A 25,633-nucleotide genomic window follows, 5' to 3' on the forward strand; every position below is an offset into this window, starting at 1 on the left:
CAGAACATTTTTATATATTTGGAAATATATTTTATATAAAATATATATTTTATATATAATATGATAATGTATATATTAATAATTTATTTATTTATTTATTTTTTAATTTAATTTATTTTCAACTGGCTCAGCAACGTTAAGCATCAATGAGCCGTGTTTATGTATAGGGAAAAGCCTCTGTGAGTAGAACTATGCAAATGTTCTTTCTCATAAAGGCATAAAAACCCTATGATTTTTTCAAGAAATAGAACAATATAAATAATTATACAACAATTCATTATGAAATATTATTTAAGACTTCTTCTTGAGGATTTTTTATAGAGAAAACCACCTCCTTGAAGATTGCGAGCAATTGCGTGCATCTGAGTATTTTTGAGTTCTGAGGAAAATAGTTGAAGAAAAATGAAAACGTTAATAACCATATATTATTGATAAATAATAAAAATATTCATAACAAAAAACAAAAAAGTTGGAGAAGTAAACGATAATCAATAATAAAAGAAAAATACACACATACTCATACTTGAAAGTGTATGGATTTGAGGAAGTAATAAATCAACATAATTGCATCGAGATTACGAGTAGCCAGAACGTCACGGATCGAAACATTGAGTGGCATTCCCTTTTTGCGAAAATTTTCTATTAAAGATAACCTTTTATTTTGAAATTCAGAGCAATACCATACAATGTGATCAATATCGTGGTAACCTGTACCACAAATACATAGGTTACTATTGTTCGGATATACAGTAGAACAACTAAATTTTGTAGCAGCTCGTTTTGGTTTAATCAGCTCAAACTGTAAATAATATTTTTATTTGAAATGAACAAACAGCATCATATTTCAAGACTTACAAAATTAGTTTCAGCCCATCAAGTGCACCGAACAATGGTCAAATCCTGCGACCGCGATAATGAATGTGCTGACTAATTCAGATAATTAGTGAAGTGAAGAATGGTTGATTTTAGGTTTTACTTACATAATTCAGTTTATGCTAGTTGTATAGCAATTTCAATGTTCAGCAGTAGGTTTAAATATAATCAATAGGATAAGGTTATTGTAAGCTAGTTTTAAGAAGATATCGCATATAATTTTAGGAAAGATAACTTTAGATTTAGTAAGCACGTTTCTTATTTTGCATGTCACTTTTTAATATAACAATTCCTCTCTCTCTCTGTCCGCATCTGTCAGTCATTGAATCAGTTGACATTTCGGCGCAAGGTTCCTCGCATCACATCGGTAAGCCGACCGTCGTTAGTGCCCAGTGGTTGTAACAGTTCCCCGGCCCGTAAACCTTGTCCGGAACTAGCTTCAGGAACAGATTTACAAGAAGATGCCACCTCAATCACTGCCAGCTTGTTCACTGGACGACGATATAGACCTTGTGCTGTACGTACCATAGCCTGCCTGATCCGTTTGTCTTTACCGATGATGACTGTTTCAATTTTACCGCGTATCCATCCATTCCTTCCATGATCGTCAACGATGAATACGAGATCCCCTGGTTCTAAGGGTTTATGCTCTTCTAACCACTTACTGCGATAGTTCAGAGTAGGCAAATATTCCTTGATCCATCTTTCCCAGAGTCCATCAGCAATGAACTGCGAGCGCTTGTACGAGTTCCGAAGAGCTTCCGCTTGGTCCGTTGGAGGGATGGCAGGATTTTGTAAGCACGACGTAATTCCTCTGAGGTAACTGTTGGGTGTAAGTGTTTCTGCAGACTCCGAGTCCTGAGACGTATACACTAGAGGTCTCGAGTTGACTATTTCCTCTGCCTCAGCAATCACTGTCAACAAAATCTCATCGTTCATCCTTCTTCCGACGTTCAGTTCCGACATCACCTGCTTAACGGAGCGCACCATGCGCTCCCAAACGCCCCCCATGTTAGGCGCAGAGGGTGGCGAGAATCTCCAACTTGTACGAGCGTTGGTGAACACGTTCGCGGAGGCCAAATCTATTCGTTTTATCTGCTCTTGGAGCTCCTTGTTGGCCGCCTTGAGGTTAGACCCGTTATCTGAAAAGATGGTGATTGGAGGTCCTCGCCGTAGCACAAATCGTCGAATAGCCATTATGCACGATGCAGTATCTAGCTTGTATGCCACTTCTAAATGAACTGCGCGTACTGAAAAACATGTGAAGAGGACTATCCACCTTTTTTCCAGATGCCTACCAACCACCACCTCAATAGGGCCAAAATAATCAATCCCTACATAGCTGAAGGGTCGTACGAATGGTGTTATTCTCTCAACAGGGAGTGGTGCCATCCTAGGTGTTTGCGGTTTAGTCTTCCTTACTTTACACGATTGGCAACTCCCAATGATCTTCGCAACGCACGTTCGTATTTTGGGAATGTAGAATCGTCGACGTATCTCGGCGACAACTGTATCCTTATAAGCGTGACCAAAAAGTTGGTGATAATGTTCCAATAAGCGATTGGTCACTGGGTGGTCTTTGGGCAGAATTATTGGAAATCGTGTATCGTACGGAATATGTTCAGCCTCACTTAAGCGTCCATCCACTCGTAGAACCTGATGTTCGTCTAAGAAGGGACCAAGTTTAAATAAGGTACTCTTCTTCTCAATCGTCATCCAGTCCTCTTTTGGTGACTGTTGATTCCGAAGCAGCGTTGTGATTTCGTCTCCAAATACATCGCGTTGGGCTAATTTCCACAGGATATTTTCGGCAACCTCATATTCTTCCTGCTTCAGGGGCATGATGATAGAACTTTCAGTTCGTCGTATAAATTTACTGACATTTTCAGTGGTTGGTACAGCTTCAAGCGGTTTCCCCAGCTGTTTCAATCTGCAGTTGGAGATGAATCGAAGGACGCATGCTACTGTTCTAAGCAGTACGTTCCACCGAGATATACGAGTGACATCGATAATTGATCCCAAACTCAGTTCTGCTCCGTGGAACAGATGACATGCGCGTAGCTCCTGGCTGGTGTATCTGGTGATAATTCGTTTATTGTTGTCCAGTTTGCTTCTGGTGAGTACAATATTTTCGGTCCACGAAACCACGCTCCGTCTGAGGTTAAAGTACTTTCTTTCCGTTTTTTGGTAATTATATCTGCAATGTTCATCTTTGTTCGTATGTACCGCCATTCGTCAACGGATGTTTCTTGCAGAATTTCTCCAATCCTGAATCCGACGAAAGGTTTATATCTCCTTTGATCGGACTGAATCCAGGATAGCACAGTTTTAGAATCCGACCAGAGTATGCGTTTCGAGATTTTTATTTTATGGTTTGCAACAACCGTATTCGACAATCGAGCCCCAAGAACAGCTGCCTGAAGCTCCATTCGAGGAATTGAAAGTTGCTTCAGGGGAGCTACTTTGGTTTTAGCCATCACCAAACTGCAAACGATCCCAAAACGTGTTTCTAAACGGAAGTATGCAGCGCAACCATATGCTTGTGAGCTGGCGTCACAGAAAACGTGAAGTTGTACGGTATCGTAAGCTGACGGTGGAGCTCCTTTTAAATAGCATCGAGGTATCTTCAGCTTCTCAACTCCTGAGAGTGACTTTCTCCACCACGTCCATTTTTCGAAGCAATCGTCATTAATATGCTGGTCCCATCCGCAGCCGCTCCTCCACAGATCCTGTAATAATATTTTTCCATGTAGGGTGAAGGGTGCTAGCAAGCCCAAAGGGTCGAAAAGGCTCATAATGCAACTGAGCGCTATTCTCTTCGTTGGTCTATCCGAAGCAAGTAGATACGGGGATAGATTTTCTCGTACAGCGGTTGAGAACATGAAGACATCTTCCTTGGGCCACCAGATAAGCCCTAGAACACGTTCCACAGCTTCTTCGTCTAGATGGAGAGATACCTTGTCGACCGACTCACGTTCTCCAATTTCTTCGAGAAATACTTGTGAATTCGAAATCCACTTATGGACAATAAACCCCGCTTGCGAATGAATAAATCGGACCTGTCTAGCGCGCTCCACAGCCTCCTCGACGGTGTCAGCACTGTCGAGGTAATCATCAACATAATGCTGACGAATGATAGCACGAGATGCCTCTGGAAAATGTTCCGCGTATTGGGAGGCGTTGTGGTTCTTGATGTATTGAGCCGATGCTGGGGAGCAAGAAGCGCCAAACGTTCCAACATCCATGATGAAGATCTCCGGTTGTCCTTCGCGGTTGGTGCGGAACACGAAGCGCTGAGCTTGCTTGTCGGCATCACGAATTTTGTACCGGTGAAACATCTCTTTCAGATCACCTCCGAAACCGACTTCTCGCTCCCTGAATGGTTGAAGAACTGCAGGCAGTGGAACCAACAAATCAGGGCCAGCAAGTAACATGGAATTTAAAGACACTCCTTGCACTTGTGCAGCTGCGTCCCAAACCAATCGTACTTTATCCGGTTTTTTGGGATTCAAAACGACATTGATGGGTAAATACCACACTCGAGCTGGATTCGCGTTAGCTAATTCCTCGGCGGTCACCTTGTGAATGTATTTTTTGTCCTGGTATTCTTGGATCTGCTGTCGAACTCGTTGGTCTAATGTCGGATTTTTATTCAGACGGCGTTCCAAGCTTCGAAGTCGCTGTAATGCCATCGGGAGACTATCTGGGAATGAAAAATCGTCCAACCTCCAAACTAGGCCCGTTTCGTAGAAACCGTCCAGTTTAATAGTCGTCTTCTGCATGATTTCTCTAGCTCGGCGGTCTACATCAGATTCAGGAAGTTGATGAACTGTTCCCTCCTGTTCTTCGATCATGAAATATTTGCGCATCAGCTTATGCAGGTCCTCATTGGAACATTCATCATGATGTCCGATATATGCATCTGACGTCGTGGTTTGCCTAGGTCCATAGACCGACCATCCCAGATGCGATCTAACGCCAATCGGTTCATCTGGATTTCCTACACGGGACTCCAAAGGTGCTAGTAGATAGGCATTATCTAGTCCAATTAGGAGTTTGGGTTGAGCTCCAGTTAGGTCGGCTGTATCCACACCGTTCAAATGATGATGTTGGCGTATAATCTCACGGAGGTTGATTTTTTGTTTGGGTAGGCATAATCTCTCCACGGTATGCGCCTCCTTTAAGTCAAACCGTTGACCTTTGTCCAACCCACTAATCTCCAAAGATACACATTCTGAGTTGGGCTCTTGACGAACAATATTCCCGGTCCAACGAAGTTTCAAAGGTTGCGATATTCCACTGGCTCTCAAATCACGAATGAGGCTTTGCTCAATAAGAGTAAGTGATGATCCTTCGTCCAAATATGCAAGCGTGTTCAAAGACCTCGTTCCATTGAATAATGTAACTGGAACGATTCTGAAGATGATTGATACTGAAGTGTTGACATGTGCACAGTTGATTCCATTAGTCGGTGCCAAAGCAGGATGGTGATTCGATGAACCAGACGATCGTTCTCGATGAACCAGAGGATGGTGGTGCTGCCGACATTCGCCGACGTTACAAGTAATTTTAAATCTGCACCAACCCTCATGTTCGTTTAAGCATCGTTCACAAAGCTTCTGTTGATTCATGATCCTCACACGTTCTGCTAGATTTAGACGACGGTAATCTTCACAATTTCGCACCCGGTGGTCACCCTTCTGACATATTCGGCATTGGCTACTACGTTTAACAGAAGGCACGCTTTGCTCACCTGAATGCGTGCTTACAAATCCTTTTTCATTTCCTCTCCCCTTGGCGGATTTTGTTTTTGTATCCATTACGAGTGTGACTTCACTAGCTTCGGCGACTAATTTTGATGTAAACTGAGCAAATGTGCGCAGTGTGACAGGCTTTTCAAAACGTTTGAACTGCACCCACTCTCGCTTAGTGGGTGCTGGGAGTTTGTCCACCAGCTCTTGGATGAGCAGAGGGTTAACGAGGTGATCATGGAACCGTGCAGCCTCCAAATAATCGCAAAGTTCTTGTACTGCGATTCCGAACGGAATAAACGTTTCCAAACGATCCGCTCTCGGCGAATCTGTTTTCCGTACCTTGTTCAGGAGCGTATGGATCAATTGCTCAGGACGTCCATATAGCATGCGGAGCGTCTCAATAACTCGAGGTACGGCCTGTGGTAGCAGCAGCCTACTACGAACAGCCTCAAGTGCGGGCCCTTTCAGGCATTCCTGCAAGCGTACTAAATTCTCAATGTGTGAAAATCCACACGCTTCTGTAGAATTGACAAAACTGCTGTAAAACAGCGGCCACTCCTCTAATTTTCCGGTGAATATGGGAAGCCTTTTTGAAAGAATTTGGCGGGCTGCTCGTTGTGCCTTAGTTGGTCCATAATGTCTGCCAGGGATTTTACTGTGGTCAGACTCACGATCGAATTGTTCTCCCTCCGAGTTGCTTGCTTCCAACGAGTCACTGCTTGAATCATCCCGTCTTTTGCACGAAATCTTGGATGATTCTTTGGTTCGGTTTGACGTAACTACGGAAGGCACTTCAGGAACCTTTGGATGTCGCTTATGAATTTTCTGGTTTCCTTCTTTATTTAACCAGTCTTGAACCTTATGCTCATTATCTTGTTCCTCATCTTCGCCCGGTAGAGTATCTCCAATATCGCCTCCAACCGCCCCTTCCTCGTCCAAATTGGCTGATAAAATTTCATATTTTTCTTTCTGAAACCTTTCACGCAGCAGGCGTTGACGGTCTCGAAATTCGATATGGTCCTTCAATTGCTGCTCAAGTAGTTCTTTCTCCTGAGCGAGTTCCTTCTCTCTCAGCTCCTTTTCTTGTGCCAACGTCTTTTGAAGGAAGAAACGATCGATTTCCAACTTTTTATCCTTAATCGCTTTCTCATCCTGTAGCTGCTTTTCTCGCAAAACTAACTCTTCCGCCATACGATTAAATTCCAGTTCCAATCGTGATCGCGATGTACGACTGGAATGGGTTACGACGGATTTTGCATCACTTTCCTCCAAGGGTTTTGACTGTTTAGCCGTTTTCTTTTGACAAGTCTCACTAGCATGTATTTTAGATGTGACGCTTTTGCTCGATGAAGCTCCAGTTAATGATACCGCTTTTTTATCTCTGGGTTCCAACAGCTTCGCTGAATCAACTTTGCTTGTCTTTTTGTTTTTCTTCTTTCTAGCTTCCGTGCATTCGGAGCAGCAGAATGGGCGTTTCGCTACCCCTGGGGACTCACCCACACACGCGAAATGGTACCAACTGGAACACTCATCACAGGCTACCATTTGGTCATTGTCCGGACCGTGGCACTTCTTGCATTCTCCAGTCATCTCGTTATAATTTTTTTGAGATTTGTTCGAATATACAGTAGAACAACTAAATTTTGTAGCAGCTCGTTTTGGTTTAATCAGCTCAAACTGTAAATAATATTTTTATTTGAAATGAACAAACAGCATCATATTTCAAGACTTACAAAATTAGTTTCAGCCCATCAAGTGCACCGAACAATGGTCAAATCCTGCGACCGCGATAATGAATGTGCTGACTAATTCAGATAATTAGTGAAGTGAAGAATGGTTGATTTTAGGTTTTACTTACATAATTCAGTTTATGCTAGTTGTATAGCAATTTCAATGTTCAGCAGTAGGTTTAAATATAATCAATAGGATAAGGTTATTGTAAGCTAGTTTTAAGAAGATATCGCATATAATTTTAGGAAAGATAACTTTAGATTTAGTAAGCACGTTTCTTATTTTGCATGTCACTTTTTAATATAACAATTCCTCTCTCTCTCTGTCCGCATCTGTCAGTCATTGAATCAGTTGACATTTCGGCGCAAGGTTCCTCGCATCACATCGGTAAGCCGACCGTCGTTAGTGCCCAGTGGTTGTAACAACTATCACTGATGTTAATTCGAAAAAGATGTGCATTCGAGGAATAATGATTAGACATGAGTCTGCACACTACTCGAATGAAATCACGAGAATAATTATATCCTTTGAACCATGGTTTGAGGGAAACTTTAGGAATGATAGAATACAGCCACCGACCTTTATCACTACCATTCCAACTTGTCTGACAACATTGAAGTGCACGTTCACGAGGAAAATGGAGATATTCATCAAAAGTAATTGGCCTATGAAATAACAGTCCTTTCGTAGCGCCCTTCTTAGCAAGAAGATCAGCTTTTTCATTTCCTGGTATCGAACAATGAGAGGGAATCCATACAAAAGTGATATTAAATGATCTACTTATCAAAACACTTAAAAAATGTTGGATTCCAGACAAGAAATACGAAGAATATCTAGACCTTACCGAACGAAGTGCCTCTAAAGAGCTGAGACTATCAGAAAAAATGTAAAAATGTTCAGGGGACAAGGTCTGAATATGTTGTAATGCAGTGTATATTGCAGCCAATTCCGCAACAAACACCGAACAGGGTAAACTAAGCTTACGGAATATGGAGAAGTTAATATTAAATACCCCAAAACCTGTGGAACCATTAAGACTAGATCCATCAGTAAAAAAAATTTTGGTTGAGTCAATATGTTTATATCTTGACAAGAAAATTGCAGGCATGACTATTTGGCGGAGATCACTGGAAATACCACTCACATAAACTTTCATTGACAAGTCAAAATTAATAGAAGGATTGAACAAAATTGAAGGAATGGTCTGGAAACCAAGTAAAGCAGATGGGCTTTCCAGGGTCAGAAATTCAAGATATAGCGACATTCGCTTAAATTGAGTGCCTAAGGTTAGCATTTTTCCAAAGTTTGTTATCACTATCGGATTGAGTGTTTCACAACGTATCAAAAAACGAAATGATAACTCGAAAAAGCGCACAGAAAGAGGAAGGATACCAGCTAAAATTTCTAGGCTCATTGTATGTGTTGACTGCATACATCCTAGAGCAATACGCAAACAGCGATATTGGATCCTTTCCAGTTGCATAATATGAGTACGGGCAGCGGACCTGAAGCAAAAACTTCCATACTCCATAACAGATAGAACGGTTGTTTTATACAACCTAATCAAATCGACGGGATGCGCCCCCCACCAAGTCCCTGTTATGGATCGGAGAAAATTTATTCGTTTCTGACATTTTTGTTTCAAGTAACCTATGTGTTTACCCCATGTGCCTCTAGAATCAAACACAACTCCTAAATACTTGAATGACGGCGAGTGCCTAATTGTTCTATCCAAAAGTTTAAGTTGCAATTGTGCGGGACGGTGTTTTCTTGAAAACACAACCATTTCTGACTTTTCAGAAGAAAACTCAATACCCAATTTACAAGCCCACTCAACCAAATTATCAAGAGAAATCTGCAAGGGATTATACAGATGAATACTGTCTTTGCCTGTTACCGACACTACACAATCATCTGCATATTGTCTCAAAGTACAGTTTCCTGATAAACAAACATCGATGTCATTTACATAAAAGTTGTAAAGGATTGGACTAAGACATGAGCCTTGAGGAAGGCCCATGTAGCTAATCCGTAAAACTGACGAAGAACCATGGGAAAATTCATATGTTTTTCACGCATTAGGTTAAACCAAAAACTATTTAATTTTGGAGAAAACCCATTTAGATGAAGTTTTTCAAAAAGAACCTCAATGGAAACTGAATCAAACGCACCCTTGATATCTAGGAACACTGATGCCATTTGTTGCTTACTACACAAGGCTTTGTCAACCTCTGATGAAAGCAGAGCAAGACAATCATTAGTTCCTTTACCTCTACGAAACCCGAGCTGCGAAGGTGAGAGGAGGTTGTTGGATTCTATCCAGCTGTCTAAGCGACATAGAATCATTTTCTCTAATAATTTTCGAATGCAAGAGAGCATTGCAATTGGTCTATAAGAATTATAATCAGACGAAGGTTTACCAGGTTTCAGAATAGCTATAACTTTAATCTGTCGCCACTCATGCGGAACAACGTTCTGCTCAAGAAAAACATTGAACAATTTTAACAAACGTTTCTTCGCATTATCAGGTAGATTTTTCAATAAGTTGAATTTGATCCTATCTGACCCCGGCGCCGAATTGTTACATGACAGAAGTGCAAACGAAAATTCAGCCATACTGAACGGAGGAGCAATATCATCAGATGTCTCCAAGAAGGGAGGTGGAGCAGGTGCTGAGTCTGGACATATCTTCTTGGCAAAGTCAAAGATCCACCTTTCAGAATATTCAACTTGTTCATTTGAATGAGTTGAATTTCTCATTTGTCTGGCAACTCTCCAAAGAGTGCTCAAGGAAGACTCTCGGGAAAGCCCATTCACAAAATTACACCAATAGCCTCTCTTTTTGGCTTTTATGAAGCTTTTGAATTTACGCTCCAGATAAATGTAATTGTCGTAACGTTCGCAGGAGCCTGATTTACGCCAATTCTTGAAAGCATTCGATTTTTCTTTATAGAGATTTGTACAATCTTGATCCCACCACAGATTAGGAGAACGTCTGCGAAACGAATTCCCAGGAAAACGTTTCGTTTGGGCATCAATAGCACTGTCATGAATTAAACCAGCTAGAAAATTATATTCTTCTAACGGGGGTAACTCATTAACTAATGCCACTGATTCTGAAATAATTGAAGAATATCTCTTCCAATCAATGTTTCTAGATAAATCATGCTGAACATTTATAGTTTCAGACGATTTAGAATAATTTGAAATAGAAACGGTGATCGGCAAATGATCACTTCCATGTGGATCTTGGATAACCATCCAATGACAATCTAATGATAAAGAGGAAGAACAAAGGGATAAATCTAAGCGACTTGCGCGGCCTGATGAAGGAGCAATTCTTGTTATATCACCTGTATTTAAAACTGTCATGTTGAATTCATCGCAAAGATCATAAATAGAATTAGCTCTTCGATCATCAAAAGATTCACCCCAGCCAATGCCATGTGAGTTGAAATCTCCCAAAATAAGATGAGGTTGTGGAAGAAGCTCAATTATATTCACAAGGTTTCGATAATTACGCATTGTACTTGGTGGAATATAAATAGAAGCAATGCACAAATCTCTACCCTTGATGCGTGCCTGACACGCAAGAATTTCAATTCCTGTGACTAAAGGCAGGGGAATCCTGTAAAATGGATAACATTTTCTAATACCTATGAGAACTCCCCACCATAGGAATCATCACGGTCTAAACGAATAATATTGAAATCATGGATGTTTAATATATTGTCCGAACGAAGCCATGTTTCAGATAGAGCAAACACATCGCAATTCAAAAAATGGAGCATTTGCTTGAAAGAGTCAAGTTTTGGAAGAAGACTTCTACAATTCCACTGTAGAATAGTAGAATTCTCTGACTCATCCAATAAATTAGGCATCGAAATTAATGAAGGAGAGGAGGGGCCACTTTGCAACCATTTGTTTAGCTAACTGACTGATAGTAGGAAGCCAAGCAGAAATGAGACATTTCAATGAATCTGAAATTCCGAAAATATCAAAGATCCATCTAACAATTGAAGAAAAGCAAATACCTCCTGAAAATGATTGGGGTTCAGGAACCGATCGAGAAGCAAATCTGGGATGACTTGACAATTCAGGGAAATGAACGTCATAGTTAGAGGATCCCCAACCAGGAGGGTTACTGTTGGAAGGAGCAGAAAAATGAGAAGAAGCTTCTGGTTGATTAGAGGATAATCCTCTTTTTTTAGCAGGCTTGAAAGTAGTATCCGATTCATCATCCTCTGATAAAGCAGAGAAACGATTTTCTGAAATCTCGGATACCTGAGCTGCCTTGAGTATATCAGCAAAGGATCGCTTAGAACGATCTTTAAGTGACTGTTTAAGTTTAATTGAACGGGATTTGTATTTTGGACAGTCTTTAACTGTGTGAGGAACACCTCCACAAAGAATGCATTTATCAGCATCCTTGTTGCAAATACTTTCATCATGATCGACTCCACACTTAGAACATTTAATTTTATTGCAACAGAAGGTTTTAGTGTGACCTAACTGTTTGCAATTAGTGCATGACATTATTTTGGGAGTAAATAATCGAACTGGAAGACGAAGCTTATCAATGAGCACATAATTTGGAAGAGCTGTGCCCTCGAAGGTGATTCTAAAAGAACCAGATGGGAAATATTTCTTCTCGTTGCCATCAATTATAAATGAATTCAGCGATCGAACTTCTAAAATTTTCACATGAGGAAGTTTTACATCATGAAAAATACCCTCTGCTTTTTCGAAATCTGCTAGTTGGAGAGATTTTTCCGAAACCACACCATCGATTTCAACAATGTGTGCCGGAATATACACTCGATATTCAGCAGTGAACAAAGAATTATTTACAACTGCGTTAGCGTCTTTACAATCCGAGAGCACAACACGAAGTTTGTCTTTATTAACTTTTGTAATCTCCAAGACACTTGAGTAATTAGATTTCAAGTCTTTGCAAATTTGGGTCACTCTTAACGGTTTCCCTTTGGGACGGAAGAATACCACCCAACGATTTTTCGATGAACCCGAAACGTTCTGGTATTGTCGTATTCGAGAAAGATTCTTGGGAGGAATATTCTCAATGATTGGATGTTGAGGAGAATTAATTAGATTTTGAAACAGAATCAATTGTTGGCTGTGTCGAATTTAACTGTGATTGTTTTTTATTTTTCTTCGAAGGACGAACTTCAGAAAAACAATTACTAGGAGAAGCTACGATGCTCATATCAACATCGGAGGGTTCGTTCCCCTCCATTTAGATAGAATTGTGTAATAAAAATGAGAGCAGAGAGAGCATAAAATGCCTAACACTCACAGAAAATAAAACTATTATTTTTGTATATATAAAAAAAAATAAAATAAAATTAATTAATTAATTAAGTAACACAAAACAAAAACTTAGCTGTTTTATATTTTCCAGAGGCAGGGAATCTTCAGAAATCCTGCACCAAGGTTCAATACAGCGGGAAGCTTCACACACACCGAAAAACACTTGAAAATTCAAAATTCGTATATCTTCTTCGGGGAATTCCACTCGCTAAACAAATGGCTCCAATAACTTCACAACTTCTTCGAGAAATAGTCTTCAAAACACTGAAATGACCTACAAGAAAAAAAAAATCGCGAAGAAAATCTGCAATATTCGTTTTGATGAAAATTATACGTCACCTTTATTCCACGGCTTGCTGATGTATATGATATATTAATAATAATAAAATAAAAAATAAAAAAAGATGATTTTTTTGTAGAAAACCGGCCTAAAAGTATTGTTGCCGCACTGTGACTACATGAAAAATTACGTAAAAACATAGGCTTTTAAACGAATTTCCGTTTTAGTGAGAAAAGCGGTAGCAATATTTTTTTTACTACGAGGTGTGGCTATTAAATACCGAGACTGGTTACGAAAAAGGGTTATATTTAAAACAAAAGGTACAACGATATGCTCCCCTTCAATACACTCCCCTTGGCACCTCACACACCTTTCCATACGTTTTTACCATTGTTCGAAGCAGTGCTGAAACTCTTCTTTTGTGATGGCGTTCAAAAGCCGCGTCGTTTTTCCTTCGCCTCTTCTACGGACTGAAATCGGGTACCTTTCAACACGGATTTGATCTTGGGGAATAGAAAAAAAATCGCATTGGGCTAGATCTGGCGAGTACGGGGCATGTTCGAGCACTGGAATGCCCTTATCGGCTAAACATTGTTTCACCGACAGCGCTTTATGGGCAGGTGCGTTGTTGTTCGTGTTTTTCGTCACACATGATTTCCGACGTGCACTACAAACCACGTTCCATTCAAACCACTGCTGCTCGCAAACTACTATAGTGTCAAAAACGTGTTTTCGTACGTTTATAGCAGACACTTCAAGCTACCGAACGCACTATTCGTTTTTCCACCCACCCGTCTAGGGTGCCCTCCAGGCCGCGGTCTCGTTATTTAATAGCCATACCTCGTATGATACAGGGTATATCAGATTAAACGCTAACGCAAAAAAAAAATCGAAGAGCTCCTCATAATTTTTTTTTCGCTCCATCGATGGTAACACTGCATTCCCCATTTCGGGACGATAATATTCGGCTACCCCTTTAGTCAGATCGGATGGTTTTTAGTGTCAAGATGTACAATTTACAAGAATGTGTATTTTTAGTGAAATCGTATTACTCGAGCAACCGAAGCCTTAATGAAACATTGTCCTCTTATGCTAAGAATTTCAGCATTTCTCGTCGTCGATTACTTCCTCTGGGGGTACGTGAAGGACCGATGCTATGTTGATAAGCCACAACAATTCGAGGAACTTAAAGAAGAAATAACTCGGATTTTCAACAGCATCGAAGTCGTAATGTTAGAGTTGTGCATGAAGAATTTTGTTCACCGTTTAAAACGGGTTATCGAAAAAAGGGGTGGTCATATCGAAAATATCCTAAAATAAGCTAATTTAAATTCAAAAATTTTTAAATTTGAAATAATTTCCGTTTTTCAAAAATTTAAATCGGCTCACTTTTGTGGAAGTTATTAAAATTTGTTACGTGAGCGTTTAGTCTGAAAGACCCTGTAATTTAATATTGAAATTTAATCTAGGATTTCATCATTTTCGTATCACGGTTAGATATTGTAAAATGCTGAACATCACAATATTTATCATTGAAAATTTAAAAAAAAAGAAAATGAATTTAATGAGTTGGAGATAAAGATGAAAAGCGGTAAAGGCATTGTTTCATTTTCATTATTTCTCAAAATGATTGATGAGAAATGCGTCAATTCCTTAACAAATACAACTTCTGCGCAACGCTGCTATGCTTGTAAAGCTACAATATCGGAGTTTAACATAGTTGGACACGTTGCTTTGAATGCATGATTCATATTTCATATCGGCTGCGATTCAGGTAATCGTTAAAAAAAACTTCCAGATGAAGTAATGTTGCTATTGAAGAAAACAAATGTTGAATCAAGAAGAGATGACAATGAATCTGATGACAGTTATGAAGAAGAAGAAGAAGATGATGATGAATGTTTTAATTTGTAACCTAAAGAACAATTTTTATATTTTTACGGGTCGGACTATATGTGATTCGATTATTTTGGACTCGATTATATACAGTTTTGAAATTTTTTTTTTTATATTTCAAATATGACTTATTTCAAGAAGAAATGTAACCTTTCAACATTTCTTTCATTTTCATTTTCAAGGTGTAATTTAAGTGGCTATTACATGTACAGTGGGGTAAAAATCGTGATTTTTGAAGATTTTGATTGAATTTTCACCTAGAACTGTTTATATCGATATTGTGTCCAAATTAAGAACGATAGAAGTTCGGCGTCAAAGAACAAATTGTAGAACGGTTAAAAAGCTTCAATTGAATTGATAAAAACAATCTAGTTTAATATAATTTTTTAGGATGAAATCAATAATAACACATTAAAAATAATTAACTTTTATGTTTTTCACTTCCAAAATGTTATTAAAATCCACTTATTTAGATGTTCCACTACTATATGCTGTACTAAATTTTCTCATCTTTCAAATGAACGCAACAAAATCGTCTTCTGTAGCGTACTTTGTAATGTAGAGCCAGTTTGAGGCAACAGAGTCCGAAACAAAAAAAAAGTTCTATAACTCTGTCATTGTTGAAATTCGAACATATGCGTAGAAGGTTTTTTTTTCATCAAATATGATCGTCTATCACCTTCTGAAAGAATCCAGATAAATTTATTTTTTCTATGTGAGAAAGATGTTTTCTGACTTTAAGGGGTTGAATCAAAATCCAAATTCCTCTATAATATTCAAAAAACAAAAAATACATGCAAAAAATAAAACGAATAACACAAAATTTTTGTTTGACTCGATTATATACAGGATTCGATTATATACATTGAAAAGAAATCAAAAACTGTATATAATCGAGTCCGCGCCGTAGCAGAATTTGTTTGATTTAAGGAGTCGTCCATAAACTGCGTGATCTTTTTTTAATAGGCAGGATCATAAAATTGTATAAAAAGTATGTAAAAAAAATCGATTAAATTCGAAAATTGGATGACGTGCTTTATGGGCAGCCTTAAATAAAAACATGGATTTTTCCCGTTTTTCCCCTTTCTCCAAAATAGATTTTTTTCAAAAATTTATAACTTTTAAACTACTGCACCGATTCAGATAATTGACACATCATATTGAAACCAATTAGATAGTCTTATTCTCGGAAAAATATCATACTTGAGAAAAAAAAATTGGTTTCTAGTCGCAAATAATAATAAAGACGGTTTATGCATTTAGAAATTAACCTTTATTCTTTATATGGGAAGAACGTGTCTTCTTTCTAGTGAGTCTAAAACTAAACTGAATCCTATTTCCCTAAACGTGAAGCTGGAAGAATGATCTGCGGCGCGGGTGGTCTTCTCTGATTTTCTCTATGCTCGACGATCCGTTGGTCCTTTGTAAACATCTGTTATCTTTACGTCTGCATCGTTATCGTCGTTGTATGCTTATGCTGCCCATCTGTAGTTTTATGGTGGCGTGTTTGGGTACAATTATAACTATATATCTAGTCTAGTCGCATAGGAATATTGAACAACGACTGAAAACATGTTAACTTTGAAAAATCATAACTCAGAAAGGAAAAAAAAGTCAGACTTTTGGATATGTAAAAAACCTCAGCTTTCAAGAAAAAGTAGAAAAAATACAACCCCTAGGTCCCGAAACCATGTAAACTATAAAAAACAAATACAATCAATAATTACCAAAACAAAAACAAAAATTTTCCAAGTAAAATATTTTTTTCCAAAAAAAAAATAGCTAATTGATTTTATTTGATATGTCAATCATTAGAATCGGTTCAGTAGTTCAAAAGTTATGAATTAAAAAAAAAACATTTTTGGAAAAAAGAGGAAAAAGTTTTTTTTCAGACCACCCTAAAATGGAAGAGGGCACTAATGGAAAAACAAAAAATATGGGTCTAATATTTTGTGATAATGAACAAAATTGCCACTTTTCACGAAAATCTGAGAACCACTATTAGTCAATTTCGTATGGAATTGCTGAATATGTATGATCGTTGCAAATCGACTGAAAAAACTTTTCCAGAATGAAAATTCTGATTTTTTTGCACTACGCACAAATTCTTCGAGACGAGCATTTATTAAATAAAAACGAGTTTAAGTTTGAGGAACAAAATAACCTTGTATGATGTGTATGCACGGGTAGCCGCAGAGTTATTGATGAAGGAATACTTGTAATATTAGACAAGAGAAACTTTTTGGATTCGAAGTGAATATAATGAGATTTTATTCCAGATTTCCTCGTTTAAAGCAGAATCAACTTTAATGATGAAATTATAGTGATTATATCTATAAGCGAATCAAATAACATCAAAATAAAAAAACAATCAGCAATTCATCCACTGCTGATATTCTTTCCTTATTTGGTTAGTGAAGTATCGTCGATGAATTCAAAGAATTCAATATTGATTTCTCTGCAATTCACTGTAGTGAAAAAAAATATAAACGATCAAAAAAATTTTACAAAATTCTCTCATTGGCAAAAACTTCCACTATATGACCAGCACAAACATACATTGAACAGTTTTCGACGAGTAAACAAACATGCTCTAGCAGGATAGAGTTTAAAGACTACGTGAAAGGTGACGAGAGATTGTAGAACAAAATAATCAAAATGTAGAATGTGAAATAAAATTGAATAAATGTAAGTCTAGAAAAATTAAGTTTTTGTTTTCCAAAAAACCAACACGAACTTTCCGGACAATCCGATATGAGCTATCATGATTTTTTTCCTGATTTTTCTTTTCATTCTTCCTGATTTTTTGAAAATTACAGTTGGAACCATCACTTAAGCCGGAACCAGAGGATGAAAGCGAGCGACAACTGCACGAGAGGATGAGCTCATTCGAGAAGTGAAAATAAACAGTTTTTCTACAAAAACCAGTGGGCAACTGAATACTAGTACTCGGACGCTAAAGATCGTTTGATTGAGGCACAATTTAACGTCAAGGTACCAAGGAAAGTACCTCCTCTACTTCTAAAACGACACGTACGAAAACGACGAAAACGTACTTAGACTAGGGTGCATCTAAATGGCACACTGTGTTATGGTCAGATGAGTCGGAATTTAACCTTATTGGTCCTGATGCCCAACAGCTAGTAAGAAGACCCATTAATTCTGCCCTCAATCCATAATACACCAAGAAAACAGTAAATTTTAGAGGTGGCCACAGAATGATTTGGGGCTGCTTTTCTGATACTGGTGTAGGACCAATTTGATAACAGTCGCTAGACTATGTGGATATTTTACGTAACGTGATGTTTCCGAAAACACAACATTGAAAACTCGAAGATGGTTTGCAAACGAAAATATAAAACTGTTGGATTGGCCAGCACAGTCTTCGGATTTAAACCTTATAGAAAATCTATGGAAGATTGTGAAGGTCGAGGTTGCAAAACATCTTCCGAAGAATAAAACAGACTTACGGAACGTCGTACATGCAGCGTGGTATGCTATTCCAAGTTCTACTTGTAAAAAACTGGTGGCAAGCGTTCCACAAAGAATATGGTTCTACGAAACAGAGGATATGCCACGAAATATTGAAAGTGAGTTTTGTAACGTAAAAGGTAACTTTACTATTGATATGTACAGAAATGAAGTTTTGTTTATTTTTTTTTAGTGGTGTATTTATTTTCTTCGCCATCTGGAAAACACCAGTTCCCGCAAAAAACTTTCGGAATGACTAACACAGATAAATTCCGATTATGTCTCCGTTCCCATATTGAATAGTGTTTCCGCCATCACAGTCAGTTTCGCCATCACTGTATTATCACCAACATGTGCATCACTGAGAAACCTCTCATCAGACTATTAACGCTCCAGGCAACAGACAAATGTATGAAAGCATAGTGTTTACGGTACCATGTCTACCGCACAGAAAGATACATATCGCTATGTACACACATACACACACACTAACCCTTCTAAAGCCTTCACAAGAGCAGCGATATTTCTCCAACAGACAGTCCTTTTTCCACGTCAGAAGCAATATCCTATAGTAGACATACTGTGGGAAGGTGTTCCACATCCTGGCGGTGCCAGTGTTCAATGTATACAGCTGCTCACAGACTGCAATAAACTCGCCGATCATTCCAATCAACACAAAGGATGAATCCATTACTTCCAGTTGAAATTGAACGTTCCTACGAAAATTTGCAACGATGAGAAATCCAAGCAACAACAATGTCTACTGGTCTAGCGATACTGAAAGGAATACCTCGTTGTCGCTACCCGCTCACGGAATTCACAATACGAGTTCTAATGCCTGTGAGTCACCGTATGAAGTATGACGACAACAGCGGCAGAAACCACTCCAAGTTCGAATCGTGATAAGATAAAACATCAATCAACTCACCTATGATTACAGGTTGGTTAAAGTATATAAACATAACAAACCTTTGCCAGCTTATGACAAACGTCAATATAAGAAATCCGATGCACCAAATTATTAAGCGCTTGGTTACCGTTTGCGCACAGAGTGACTAATTCGTTACAGTCTAGATATTCGACCCATGGATATCCACAATAAGCTTACCGAATTACCGAAGGTTTGCCTTCCTCCGTTCACTTTATTGTTAGCTTCTGAATGGGACCGATATGCACCATCGAACTCTGATCTTAAATGTTCTGCACGTTTACAGCAGCAAATTGATAATTAGCTCGTTCCAACACGTGTAAACACATTAATGTTTACCCAGGAACAACGCATTTCTACATCGCACGCTACTGCCAACCAGAAAGCGAACCATCGATAACCATCAGAGTGCCAATGGATGTATGGGAAAAAAGTGACCCTCGAATTTTCAAAGCGAACTTGATAAAAAAATGTTGATTCCCACGAAAAACTACCCTGTGCAAAATATCAGCTCAATCGGACTTTATTTACTAGTGTCGCACAGCGGTCAAAGTTTGAGTTTTTTTAAAACCGAACCCAAGGTGGGAGAAAGGAAATCGGGGTCTTCGAAAAAAAAATTCATGAAACGTCGAGATCTACTGTCATCTCGAATTTTTTTTTGTTAAAACTCAACATCTTGGGGCAAGCAAAACGTATGGTTTAGGGTGCCAATGCCAAATGTCTTAGAATTGTATGAAACGTCGAGATTTACTGTTAACTGAAAAAAAATTGTTATCAAAAAATTACTTTTCGGCACTTGGTCGTTTTTGTCTGAAAAGTCGATTTTTGACGATTTTTTTTTTCGAGATAACATTGAATCTCGACGTTTCATGCGATTTTAAGACATTTGGCATCAATTTTTCCTTTGAACCCCGATTTCCTTTACTCCTTTCAAGTTCGCTTTGAAAATTCGAGTTGGACATTTTCATTGGCACTCTAATATACAACCAAAGTTAATTTTTAGCACATGTTCTGGCATCCCGATTTATTACATTAAATGAGCTGAAAGATAACATAATATGTTCTACTCCCCAATACATGTATATCATTTGTATAATATATATGCTAGAGCCAATATGAGGGAGCGAAACAGGAGACACATTTAAATGAAAGCTTTTCGTATAGTTTGCTAAATACACGGCCCAGACTGAGAAAGATATATTCTCGTTCATGTTCTTCTATATCCTCTTAGAAAACACTTTCCAACTTCATTTTATGATGAGGTGTAATATTATCACGCTCCTTTACAATAGCGCTGGCAGCTATATGGATAGCGTTGTCGTGTAAAGTAACTTTGCATTCCAGCCAGCCTTGGTTTGACGTCGTAAGGACTTTTTTTTGCACAATCCCAAATGAAAAGAGAAAAGAAAACAGAAAGAGATATCTGCTCGCATACATACAAACCATTTTTAAGCTTTTAAAATAGCTCATTATTTGCGCATTTGACTCTCATGTACAGGAAATGGCATCTTTTCTGTCAAAGATGACATGTTTTCTGCCAACGCTAGTTTGGGTGTAGATAGATGTGGGAGAAAACGGTTGTGCTATGCGACAAGTTTATGATGCTGTGCTTCACTTTGGAAGGTTATTCAGCGAATTAGAAATTCTCATTCTCTTTACCTAGAAGACAAGAAAAGTCGGAAGAAAAAAGCTTTTGCATCATATGAATCAAAGTTAATGGAACGGCTACGAGAAGACGAAGCGAAAAAAAAAGGAATTTTTGGAAAACGCACAAAAGGTAAAATCGTAACAGTTTCATGAAATCGATCCGAATCAGAATGAAAATGACTCATTTTGTACTAGCGTTTGCTTCAATATAACTTTGAACAGTACTCAAGCAAACGAAATGTACAAGTAGAGAGTTTGACTACTAGTCTAAATCTTGAATTATTTTTAAAATTACTGGAAAATCACAGAATATCAGGGAAATTTCTCTGTGCCAAATATTTATTTTGTCTGTGTATGTCCTCACGATACCGCTTCCCCGACGTCGCGGGTTACAATATATTTAATATATTTTAATACAAAATTATACTTAACTATCGAAATTGAATAACCTGTGAATGTAGAATAAGGCTTAATTCAGATAGAATCACTGTTTAATCTATAGCAGCAGTCGTAGTAGGCGTATCTGAATTCTTTTGACAGCACATTGTTTGGAAAACCTGTAACTTTCGACAGTAAAAAATTCTCATTAGTCCGTTTGGTTCAGAAAAGTTGCGGGAATTGAAGCACAAATGACTCGAGATGCCACAGACATCGAGATGTGGAGGCTATCCGGCGTAGTGGTAACATCCATGCCTCTCACGCTAAAGGTCACGAGTTTAATTTTCACTCCTGATATTCTTCCATAAATGGAAGTAAAAGTGACGAACCAGCCAAATGAGTTTGAAAGTCACTATAATACAGATAAAAAAAACATCGAGATTGTGGAATAAAATGGTCCCCGAGTTTGACCAATAGTGAGCCCAAACTTTTGATGGAGGGTATCGAAGAAAAGTACGAAAAATCATTAAAACTGTAACGGAATATTTGTTTCGTTTTTTTTTTTTTTGAAAAGAACAATAAACTATCTGTATTTTGATACAAAAGCATTTTTTATACCTTTAACCGATCCCGAAATACAACTGGTTTTGTGATTCCGGATTCTATTTGAATCAAGCTCAACAACGTATCAACAGTATTAACAAAATTTAAAATTTCTCCGCATATCTTATATTTAAAAATTAGGGAAGATCTCTTGTGTGATAACAAAATTATTAATATTCCCATTTCCAAAGTTTGCATAATGATCACATAATCAAAACAAAGTTTCTTCATTCCACACTCTTCAAAACCCTAAACAAAATCAACAAACTTGTTCGCTTCTCGGTGAACAAGAAAAACTTTTGACCTGTTACAACCGGTCGAAAATAGAAACGCAAACAGAAAAATAGCATAACCCAGGTAAACATCGAACCTTTTGTGTGAGATGCCTACCTTTCCTCCCGGTGGTATTTGCTTGTATGAAACGACAACCGAACCGGTTCTCAGACGCACCATCAAGAATTATAGTTCCAGGAAAGTGTATAGTCACAGTTGCCTCCAAACCGTGCCAACCACAACAATTAAGAGATGGAAGCAATGAAAAAGATATATGCAAGCATGGGAAAAAGTCACATTGGATCTTCTGCTGCAGCCACTGTCCGCCCTTTCATGCCACTCTGCCTGTTGAGCTGAGAATGACACCAATCCTCGACCAACCCACAAACCATCGGCGATTCTCACTAGATGAAGATTCGTTATTGTTGGCGTAGATTTATTTCTTCTCTATGCACTGCACACCATATTCAGTGTGTGACGGGAAACGAAGGGATGGTTTCTTCAACCGCACGATACTAGTTCATCTGTACAGATGAAACCAGTTTTTTTTTACAATCTTTGCTTCATCGTCATATCGCTTAACGAACTGGGGAGATCCCATCAAAACAAGTTTTCTGAAGAAGAATGAGAAAAAGCGCTTTGTACCACCGGATGAAAACACACAACGACTCGTCTCTCCCACAGCGAAGACCACCAGTCAATGCTGTTGACATCGGGGCACCAATGATGCGGGTTAATTATAAATTCCGACAACTAATTACGTTGTATATTCATGTTGTGGATTAATTTTCTTGTGTATATCATATTATATATAAACAGTATTTGAGACATTGAACTGGTGATTGTGATTTAATATAACACTAATTACCTGGATTCGTGGGTCTAATTCGGTGTTTTCATCTGCTTCAGTATCTCTTGAAGATTCCATTTTAATCCGACTATGGCAAGACACGATTATACAAACTTTTCTGCTTTTCTAGATTCTACTCAAGCGTACCGAAATGATAGCAAATACAATTTAATTTCGGAAGGGATTTTTCAGTTGGATTATTCAAATTTAATGCACAATTTCCATTATGAATCTCGTTTCCTTTTCATTCCATTTTTTGCCACAGATTTTCCTTCAGCAATTCCAGCACCGGAACCATGATTCTATTCCTTATTTTAGGAGCATTTTCAACAAATCAACAACGACCATTAATTAGCTTGGATTGACGAAATTCTTCGATCGCTTCTCTTAACATTTTAACTTCGCGTGGTAGCCCCGGAGTGTAGCAAGTACACATCTAACAAATTTTGGATGACAGCAGAAAGAACCACAATCCGTATTGATCTCTATTTTTCCACTATATTGACGGATGACACTCTGCTGCTGCTGCTGGACCCACTTCCTACACTGAATCTATCTACCTCGGGAGGAATATTTTTCGTTCTGGAGAAAACATCCATTAACTGTACACAAATCTCACACGCGCCACGAATCCGACGAAATCACGAAACGGGGCCCGGTTATTTCGTGCTTATCGGTGGAAGGGTGACTACGCGGAGGTCAGAATTCAATTTTTAGTCGCGCAAAATAATGAAGGATTTCCACTATTCCCGGGAGGTAATGATTACGCGCAGACATCCGTCACGGTCGAAAGTAAGCAAACGAGTGACAGCCAGATGAGTAATGTGAAGGCAGACAGAAACAAAATCTTATTGGACTGTTGGTGGTAACCGATTACACCGCAATGTATTAAACCGTTTAGGGTTAGGAGAATATTTGTGCGTAATACTTTTTCACACCAAAATATTTTGGGGCTTGATGGCCAGGACTTAAAATCTAGAAAAGAGCTTAATTGAGAGATTCAATATCAAACTATTCAAAAAATAAAAAACTTAGAGCGAGGACATAGTGAAAGCGATGCGATGCGGGCGTGGACGCTGTCTCTTTTGCGGGAAAGCTCTTTCGTTCACGAATACGGAAATCAAATGCAAACCGCTGGTTGCCAGACGATATATCTATAAATACCTTCACAACCGAACTCATCGAACGAAAATAAAAATTTGTTGAGAGAAAAAGTGGGGGCCTTCGTAGCCACATTGTTTGCGCGTTCGCTTAGTAAGCGATCGATTGTGAGTTCAAAACTCAGGGCCCTCATTGACCATCTTTGTGAATAGCTACGTCCACGCAACAATCATCAGCGATGGAGATCGATCCACGGTCGAAATAATATCGATTCATCCATACAACTGCTCTGCTCAGCCAGACAAATCGAAATCCCTAATACAGATTTTTGTAGCATTAGCAAATAACAAAACAGTGCAAACAACATGGCAACAATGATACAAATAAAAAACTGAGTGCCAGTGCGAAAAATAAAATTGCTGTCTATCGAATTACGGTTCCGGTGACGCTAATACGAAAGTACCGAAATTTGTAAGGATTTTGTTATTCGTAAAGTCGTTAAACATGTTGAATAAAATGATGATGTGACCGATATTGTGAAATACATTTTTTTAAACACTGGAATACGAAAAGCACACATTACACGCGAATGAACAACAAGTTGCTGTCGTAATGGAGTGGAAATGAGATTGAAGGCCACATCTTCAAACATTCCGTTGTGATTACATCACATACATTATGGGAAAAAATGGGCAAGAATTTATTGCACTCCAAACAAATAGACAAAACAGGAACGCCAGCCACTCAGGAAATTTTCGACTGCATCGAACAGTTGAGAGCAATGCACTCGCACCACATTGCGCTACACACTTCGTTGGAAAATTGGGCGAATTACGTCCTTGCGCAACCGGGAAGTGTGTGTTCAAAAGTATTGACGGATGCTCCGCCGGACGGATACTCCCACATGTTGCAAACTATGCCATTCTCGGAAGAAAACCAACCTCAAGCTACGCTTCATGATCTACAAGTGGAATAAAATATCAACCAGAGTATTTCATTATCTACCGATATTTTGTGTTAACGAATTGGCTTCCTTGTTATGAGTGCTTTGTATGTTCATCCACATCCCGTGAATGAGATCCTCATCTCTTTCCACGCTAAATTTTTTTGTTAACACCGAGTACCGTTATTTATTATTAATGAAATTGAGTAATAATTTGTGAACAAGTTCACTAGACATAAAAATTCATTCAGAAAAAATGTGAACTATTACATATGGTTGGAAAAAGTATTTAGAATGATTTCATGCTGTGGTTGCTGAGAGCAGACATACGACCACAATAGGTTAATATATTACCAATGGTTTGAATTTACCGCCAGAAGTATATGAGGTAAATTTGATAAGTACTGCTTGAACAGCACTTTATAGCGGCGTGTTATCACTCTCTTTAAAGCTATTTTTCAAACATCTCTTAATTAATCCAAACTTCAATTGTACGATATTCATATATCAAGCGAGCACCGTCCATCACCCGCACTGAAAATGTGTTTAAAGTTAAGCTATGATCGTACTTTGTTAT

At 38.4% G+C, this 25,633-nt stretch overlaps 2 protein-coding genes and 1 long non-coding RNA gene across 3 annotated transcripts in view; 1 reads left to right on the forward strand and 2 right to left on the reverse strand.

Annotated features, from left to right (window-relative positions):
* LOC129765082 (uncharacterized) overlaps positions 1–19,343 on the forward strand; it is a 49,939-nt gene extending 30,596 nt beyond the window's left edge. Inside the window, exons 2-3 of the long non-coding RNA XR_008741354.1 lie at positions 17,682–18,452; positions 18,527–19,343. This is a non-coding gene — a long non-coding RNA (uncharacterized LOC129765082). The remainder of the gene's footprint in view (positions 1–17,681; positions 18,453–18,526) is intronic.
* Positions 1–23,830, reverse strand: part of LOC129765081 (SH3 domain-binding protein 5 homolog) — an 85,470-nt gene extending 61,640 nt beyond the window's left edge. Inside the window, exon 1 of the mRNA XM_055764936.1 lies at positions 23,031–23,830. Within this exon, the coding sequence (XP_055620911.1) occupies positions 23,031–23,090 (60 nt within the window). The 5' untranslated portion in view covers positions 23,091–23,830. The remainder of the gene's footprint in view (positions 1–23,030) is intronic.
* On the reverse strand, positions 760–2,932 carry LOC129765080 (uncharacterized). Its single transcript, XM_055764935.1, has 2 exons — positions 981–2,932; positions 760–927 (listed from the first exon to the last, which is right to left on the reverse strand). The coding sequence occupies exon 1, from the start codon at positions 2,713–2,715 to the stop codon at positions 1,201–1,203; it is 1,515 nt and encodes a 504-aa protein (XP_055620910.1). The 5' UTR covers positions 2,716–2,932; the 3' UTR covers positions 760–927; positions 981–1,200.
* Positions 23,831–25,633: the final 1,803 nt, after the last annotated feature.

The sequence above is a fragment of the Toxorhynchites rutilus genome, chromosome 2 (genome assembly GCF_029784135.1).
Source record: "Toxorhynchites rutilus septentrionalis strain SRP chromosome 2, ASM2978413v1, whole genome shotgun sequence".
Taxonomy (NCBI): Eukaryota; Metazoa; Arthropoda; class Insecta; order Diptera; family Culicidae; genus Toxorhynchites; species Toxorhynchites rutilus.